General features: G+C 42.5%; 1 protein-coding gene and 1 pseudogene across 4 annotated transcripts; one reads left to right on the top strand and one right to left on the bottom strand.

Moving 5' to 3' along the window:
* Positions 1-2,000: 2,000 nt before the first annotated feature.
* On the bottom strand, positions 2,001-4,498 carry LOC123492643. 4 transcript variants are annotated; one of them, XM_045225378.1, is made up of 6 exons: positions 4,183-4,498; positions 3,939-4,096; positions 3,295-3,484; positions 3,018-3,199; positions 2,836-2,922; positions 2,001-2,732 (listed from the first exon to the last, which is right to left on the bottom strand). In XM_045225378.1, the coding sequence occupies exons 1-6, from the start codon at positions 4,424-4,426 to the stop codon at positions 2,154-2,156; spliced, it is 1,440 nt and encodes a 479-aa protein (XP_045081313.1). In that variant the 5' UTR covers positions 4,427-4,498; the 3' UTR covers positions 2,001-2,153. The 4 variants fall into 4 exon arrangements, with proteins under 4 accessions (XP_045081313.1, XP_045081316.1, XP_045081315.1 ...); XM_045225381.1 differs by having other exon boundaries at positions 3,138-3,199; XM_045225380.1 differs by having other exon boundaries at positions 3,295-3,460.
* Positions 4,499-7,473: 2,975 nt separating this feature from the next.
* LOC121583662 lies at positions 7,474-7,592 on the top strand (annotated as a pseudogene).
* Positions 7,593-8,217: the final 625 nt, after the last annotated feature.

The following is an 8,217-nucleotide window of genomic DNA, read 5'->3' as shown; positions in this document are numbered from 1 at the left end:
CTTATTGCTCTCCCTCTGCAGCTAGACACTAATGAGAAACAGTTGACTGTTCATTCCAGCCCTCAGTCATACACCCACACACACATACACACACACACATACACACACACACACACAGATATGCATGTGCACCCACGCATGCATGCATAGGAACGCATGCAAACACACATTAATGCAGACACGGACACACACAAACATAGGCATGCATGCATAGGCATGAGCGCATGTACGCAAGCGCACGCACGCACACACACACACACGCACACACACACTGTCCATCATGTCCTATGAGCAGGGTAAAGACAGAGCCAGCAAAAACAGCAGCTGACAGACCGTAATAGAGCCTGGCTGTCAATGTGTTGTCAGGAGTATCCCCCTGAGGATAGACTGGTCACTTAAAGCCATGATTACTCTTGATAGGTGTTAGCCTGGTGTTACAGTACAGTGAGGGGAGCTCGGCCAGGTCAAGCGATTCTCATAGCTCAGGATCTAGAATAGCCCCTGGCATAGATAGCCTACCGAAGTGTGAAAAGAGTGAGGATCTCTATTAATTGTCCTCACTGTAGTAATACTTATCTAACTGTGCAGTCATATGAAAAGTACTTGGATTAAAATGATGATGTAATCTTTTATTTCACGGACATGTTGGAGGTGTGTTTGAGCGTCCAGTGAACCTCATCAATGTTACAGTCTCTAGAGCAGAGAAATGGCTTCTCTCAATGTCCTTGTAGCTAGATCACTGTGATGCCCTGACCACTTCATGTGGATAGAGGAGTGGGTGTGTGCGTGGGTATTTTTGTGTGTGTAGGTGTGTGTCCGTGCATGTCTGTATGTACATGCATGTCTGTTTGTTTGTACACCTGGGTGAGAGAACCTTTGATCCTCGTATTGGGGAGTTGAATATTTGAATTCATAAATGGACACATCTCACCATCCCTTGTACTGTCTCTCCTCTATCCACCCATTCATCCCCCTCTCTCTTCTCTCTCTCCCCTTTCAGAGTTAATATGTTCTGCGTCTTTTCTAGATTAACAATCATCAAAAATACATGTACAGTGTCTATGTTATGTTGATTTAATTCAATGTCTACTTTATCAACAGTATGTTGATGTCAGGCTGGTCTTTGTTGTGGAGAGTGCACTCATGTAGGACTAAGATGTTTCTCAGGTTAAAGATAGAGCTTGGCTGTAGCCTAAAACGATGTGCTGCAACTACTTCTCTCAGCTCATTATCCATGCATGTAGGCCACTGGAATATGCAGCTCTGGGGAGGCTGTACATCTGGTGACCGCAGGCATGACAGAGACAGAAAAGTGCAGTTTGACAGAAATCGTACCTGTGAGAATTCATAAAATAACTACATTCTCAAAGTCATGGATAAAGCTCACTATTCTGTCAACCTTCAAGATGATAAAACGACAAGATCACGCTCCAGAGTTATCTTACAAGGACTACATCATGATGTGTGAAAACATGAGGTACATACAGTATGTGTGGTACTCCATTACTCTGATGACACCAATATATCCTCCCTGCTGTAATATAGGCAAAGAGAATGAGGCTGTAGTATGATAATGTTCCTATCGTCCCTATTTAGGTTGACTTATTTCACCAATCTCCCTGTAATCTGTTGGAAACCCACCAGTAACACAGCACCTTCAGGCCGCTCAGATATGTGGTGATATGTGGGCTCTATTTTAAGCATGTGAATCAAAAATAATTAGGCCCTGAGATTGCGAGGCGTTATTAAAATGCTAAACAGTTGAAGGGGGTGGATAACAAGACAATCTAAACCTCATCAGGACATGGGAGGGAAGGACAGAGGGAGAAAATAGAACATGTCTGCTTTGTATTCACTGTGGGTGATTGTTATTTCATATATTACAGAATGTAATATGCCCATGGATCATTATTGACCAAATTAACTCAATGCTGATGTATTCACTCTTCCCTACCCGTAGTGGTTTGATATATTTTTGTTTATGTATTAGTTTTGGTGAATTCAAACACATATGCCTAACCTAAGCATGCTGCTTCACATATCAACAGTAGTGAACATTTGCTGCAGAAATATTAACTGTTTTTATTAATTGATCATAGTATAGCTTTTGCTATATTGAAATGTTCATTAGGCCTACAGCTCGGTCTCCACTGTCAACATGTAGTCATAAAGTAATAATAATAATAATAATAAAGTAGCTCCAGTAGCTTTGCATCCTCATTGGCATTATCAGTAGCAGGGCTAGCGGAGGCAGCCATATCCTTCATCTCATTGTTATCTTCCTCATCCTCAGCGATGAGGGCTTTCAGGCTGGTCTCACTGACGGATTTCTCCATAGAGGTGTCTGTTAGGGTGGAGATCAAATCTTCAGCAGAGTCATCCTTCACATCCTCATCAGTAGCGATCATGTCCTTAGTGCTCTCAGGGGTCAGTGCCATGTCAGGAGTGGAGTTCTGGGTGCTTAAGTCTGATGTGTGAACCTCTGTCATGGTCTCTGATGACTGGGTGGTCACCATGGAGATCTGTCTCTGAGAGGTGGCAGTGGTCTGTGTGTCTGTGTTCATATCTGTTGTCTGTGTTTCTGTCTGCGCCTGTGTCGAAGTGTTGGTAGTGGATGGCTTTCTCTCTGTCCTAGTTGCCATAGACGAGGTGGTCAGAGGGACTCCAGGTAGCTGCCACTCCAGTGGGAGGATGGCCAGGTTCCTAGCCAGGGAGAACTGGGAGAGGGAGCTCTACCCGGAGGAAAAGGAGGGTTAGGTTGAGGTCAGAGGGGAAACTGCCTGGATGTGTGAATCTCTGTCTGTCCGTATAGTAAGTCAGGTTTCAGTAACTTACGTGGGTACGTGGTAGAGTCGGAGAGTCAGGACTTATGTAAATTTTCTCCACATGGGTCTTCACTTGCCGGGGTGTCCTTTGATTTGCCTGCATAAGACAATTGCAATACCCAATGATAAAACATTATGGGAAAGATCTTTTGCTCACAATAAAATATGATACAGCATGTTTGCTTGTCTCACAGAGTTCGGTCTTTGTCCCAAATTAGTTCCCTTGTCTGTTTCTGGTGTTGTACTTCTGGGTTCGTGGTCTTGAGATGATTTCAATAGCTGGACTTCAGTCCAGTCTTTCTCCCTCCCTACCTTTCCATTACTCTTGTCCTTGACCTTTTTGGTTGTAACATCTCCTCCAGACCAGTCTGAGCCTGTTTAGATTAGACATTTTGATTTTGAAGACACATCTTTCCAAGTGGAGCAATATCATTCTATATCTAATCAACAGACAACCCATAACACTCACCAGTATCAGATGCATTATCTTCGTCCTGGTCCTTTTTACTCTGTCTGTGCTGAGAGGGACGAGTTTTCTTCAGCTTGACTTTCCCTCCACAGCAGAAGAGAGTGAACAGCTGCAGGGCCGCCACAGCTGGATAGATGCTCTGCTTCTTCTCTTTCTGCTGGGTCTCCTTTGCTTTCTCCACAGGGGAGACCTCAGGGTCACAATCAGTACATCAGTTAGAAATCTACTGATATTTCAAACTACAATATCAATAGCCAATGAGCTCTAGTGTGTTTCCATGGCAAAATGTTACCCAATAATAACTAGGGTTAGTGCTATCCGAGATCCTTGAGACATCCCTACCCTAAACCCTAACCTTACCTCTACCCTTACCCTAACTCTAACCTTAACCCTTACCTTAACCATTTCAATTTCAACTTCAATGGGGGTAAGGTCAGAGTTGGGACGTTCCATGGATTCCGTTAAGACTTTTTAACTAGTAGGGCCTACCCCATCCGAAGGGGCATTGTGACATTATCACATTTGTCAAGCAGTGTCAAAGTATCAAATTCAACACAATATACTGTGTTTTCCTTATTGTGGTCATTATCAATTATCAAATGCATTGGCAAATCCTCATTGATAAGCAGGTTTGGATGTCTTACCGAGTTAGATCTTTGTTTAATGTCTTTTTCTGTTTCCGGTGTCGTTCTGCGTTTGTGGTCCTGAGATTTCTGAACTTCAATCCAAACTTTCTCTTTCCGAACCTTTCCTTTACTCTTGTCCTTGATGCTTTTCACATCACCTGCAGAATAGTCAGAGCCTGTAAGTGAAACATTTCCTCCAAGTGAAGCCTAAATAATTGTACTATGTAGCAGCACTAGTCAATAGACACCTCCTCACACTCACCAGTATCAGAGTCATTATTGTTGTTCGTATCGTGTATCGTTGTTGCCTTTCTCCCCTCACCACTCTGGGAGGGATCAAATGGTGTCTTCTTCATCCTGACGCAGCTCAGCAGTGTAAACAGCTGAAGAAAGGTCAGGGCTGGAGGGATGCTCTTCTCCTTGGGTTTATTTTTATGTTTATGGGTCTCCTTTGGTTGCTCCCTAGGGGAGACCAGAGGGACAGGGTCACTAAGTGTCTGACCCATAACACGCTAGGGTAGTGTACTGTTGTAATCAATCAAATCAGTTATAGGTTGAGAGATGTAGCTAACACGCTCTTCCTGAGCTTGTCTAACAATTTTAATGTGGTCTGGGATTCTGTTAGAAGTGTGTTTCCGTGGCAACGTTACCTCATAATGTTCCCTTATAATAACTAGTGCTCCATCCCTGGTAAAGTGGCATTGTGACATCATCAAGTTCCAGAACACTGGAGCAGCCTATTACTATAGACCTAGTCTGCATGTATGTCTGTATGTCTTTCTGTCTGTACAGATGTAGGATCTTAATTTGATCACTCTTTTGTTGCTAAGATTTGTACTGCAGAGCAAGAAATGCAAACTTGTATTGTATTACAAAAGGCTTCTAAAGTTTGTCATTTCCATTTTAAAATGTCAGACTTGATTTGCCCAAACAGAAAATGTATCAACCCCTACAAAAAATGTCCATGAATTATAATCCACATCATAATTCACATTTCCTGTTGCTGCAAAATTATTTTCCTGCTGTAGCAAACTGGCTCAAATTAAGATCCTACATCTGTATGTCTGTCTCTCTCTTTCCTTCTCTCTCCATCTCTCTCTCTGCCTGTACTCATATTCAACCTCTGCCTTCACCCTATTGAAGCACTTTGTTTTCTCATCTATTGCCTGCCTGCATCATGTTGCAAGGAGAGGGTGGCTGAGCACAGGTCAATCACTCCACATTGAGAATGATTATACAGTTGATTATCAAGTGCCACACTCAACATATTACTACTGTTGGCAATCAGAATACATACTTGTTGTAGTCCAAGAGTCTACTCAGTGAATACATGCAGGCCAGCGGGCAAGAGTCATGGCAACACATCTATATTCACACCTCCTCTATGTCTGCACTGTTAAAAGCAGATCGCCGCCACATGTAGCATAAGAGATAGGTAAACAGCCTTTATGCGACACCTTCATTATTCACCATCTTTGTCATCTGTATGGGAGAACATGGGGAGGCAGTGCTGTGCTGCTATGCCTTAAAAGGCCACCAGAGAGCATCAAATGACTACATACAGTATGTCAATGACCAAATGTTGTATGTAAAGCAATCATGAATGGTTTTCTAATATACTGTTTAGTACAACACATATCATAAAATAGTCTACACATCATAACATAGGCTACACACAAGTGCAAGTTTCAGTGGGGTAACTGAATTGATTCCCTTCAAAAATGTCAGTCCATTTATCCAATGAATCCTCCTGTTTCTCCCTCTCTCTCTCTCTCTCTCTCTCTCTCTCTCTCTCTCTCTCTCTCTCTCTCTCTCTCTCTCGCTCTCTCTCGCTCTCTTTTATCCTCCCAAGACTGTTACATGTGTAATATGTTTTTTATCCAATGATAGTAAAGATCATTAATGTTGCCATTAATTTGAAAACGATAAAAAACTGCCAGTTCAGTGTTTGGCTACAGTTTAGCCCTGCAGCTCTCTGTAAAGGCAGTAAGGCTCTTGCAGTCCAGTGAAGATTAGATTGCTTTACAGGCCAGTGAGCCTGGGTGAATCCACAGAGAGCCGCACACAAAGACTGGCACAGAGAGATCAGAGTGGTGCCTCCTGAGTAGTGATGATGAACAAACCTTGGCCTCTCCTGAAGACGATAACAAATGCCTTCATCCTCCAGCCAAGACCATTAGTGGCCAGATAAATGCAGGTTGTGTGTATGTGTTGGTAGTAAGTGTTCTATAGAGGGACGATGTGTGTTTTCTTCTATGTGTGTCTGTCAGTGTGTTTATGCACTCTACCTAGTCTTCCTTTCAGACCCCTAGACACTTGTAAGGCCACAGGGTGCATCCTGATGGCTTATTGGATTCCTTTTAGTGAGGGCCAGTAGCTAAACAAATAAAGGCAGCCATGTCTCTGTGTTATGACCTCCACCACTGTGGTCACAGCCGGCATGAAGTCTATTATACATTTACAGGATAAACATTTTAACTTCAAACATTAAACCAAGCAGAACTAGGTAGGACGGGGAATCATATACTGTACCTTGGGACTCTGGTCTAGTGGTGTTATCTCAGTGAATAGTGCAAGGTGTTGTAATATCAGAATCAATACACAAATATATGTGTATGTGCGTGCATGCATTCCTGCCTATCTGCCTGCGTTTGTGTGTGTGTACGTGCATGCATATGCCTGTGTGATTGAGTGCTGGGTTTAGTGAACTTGTCGTTCTATCATCATGATGGCACTGACCTTCTCTCGACCAATGTGTTTTGGCTAATGCAGTTTTCAGAGACTGGAGAAATCAATTGCTCAGTCAGGACAGGAGGTGGGCTTGCACACTGTAGTCAGTTTACTGAGCACAGCCTATCCTCTCTTGATTTGATTTGATTTATTAGGATCCCCATTAGCTGACATCAATGGTGACAGCTAGTCTTACTGGGGTCCGACACATAACGAACAAGACATTACAGACAAAATACAATTGACATACATTTAGAAACATTAACATGTCGTGTGTGTGCATCTATCAGTTACACATACATGTCAGTACATACAGTCGTGGTCAAACGTTTTGAGAATGACACAAATACTAATTTTCACAAAGTCTGCTGCCTCAGTTTTGATGATGGCAATTTGCATGAAGAGCGATCAGATGAATTGCAATTAATTGCAAAGTCCCTCTTTGCCATGAAAATGAACTTAATCCCCAAAAAAACATTTACACTGCATTTCAGCCCTGCCACAAAAGGACCAGCTGCCATCATTTACATTTTAGTCATTTAGCAGACGCTCTTATCCAGAGCGACTTACAGTTAGTGAATGCATGGAGCAACTGCCTTTTATTTATCACCCTAATAATATCATGTATTTTTATTGGACTAAATGCAGTTTGTATGTGCTGTCCTAACCTGATCAAATTAAATAATAGACAGTGCGTTTCCCAGAAAATATAGGCAGTACATTCAGCCTTTGTTTTTAGTCGGTTCATTAAGTTGCATGGAAATACGAATCACTGATACATTTTGTTCATGTCTTTAAATAGTGTACCAAGAGTTGTTCCTGCGCTTACTGCCATACCTGCCTGAATATGCCTGATCTCGTCCGATCTCGGAAGCTAAGCAGGATCGGGCCTGGTTAGTACTTGGATGTGAGACAGCCTGGGAATACCAGGTGCTGTAAGCTTTTTGTTCCACTAGAGAGTACTCTTGTGTCGTGGAGCAACTGCCTTTTATTTATCACCCTAATAATATCATTTATTTTTATTGGACTAAATGCAGTTTGTATGTGCTGCCCTGCCCTGCCCTGATCAATTTAAATAATAGACAGTGCGTTTCCCTCAAAATATATGTCATTTATTATTAGGGTGACACAAGAGATGCTATGTCTGTTCCATGGGGTCTCACTGACAGAGCGATGTCTGTGGAATTAACAATACAACTCTACGGTTGATTGAGAGAGAGAGAGAGAGAGAGAGAGCGAGAGAGAGAGAGAGAGAGAGAGAGAGAGAGAGAGAATCTGTATCATATAGTATTATATTATCACAGTTTTTCCCAACTCCAGTCCTCCAGTACACATTTGTATTGTAGCCCTGGACAAAAACACCTGATTCAGATGTCAAGGGCTTGATGATTAGTTGACAAGTACAATCAGGTGTGCTTGTCCGGGGCCACAACAAGATATGTATTGTTGGGGGCAGTGGAGGCTGCTCATAAGTGGAGGACGGTTCATAATAATGGCTGGAGTGGAATGGCTGGAATGGAGTGAATGGAATGGTATCAAACAGATGAAAATCATGTTGTTGATACCA

The sequence above is a fragment of the Coregonus clupeaformis genome, chromosome 15, assembly GCF_020615455.1.
Source record: "Coregonus clupeaformis isolate EN_2021a chromosome 15, ASM2061545v1, whole genome shotgun sequence".
NCBI classification, from domain to species: Eukaryota; Metazoa; Chordata; class Actinopteri; order Salmoniformes; family Salmonidae; genus Coregonus; species Coregonus clupeaformis.
The sequence above is the reverse complement of the archived record's forward strand: the minus strand, read 5'-3'. Positions and strand labels throughout refer to the sequence as shown.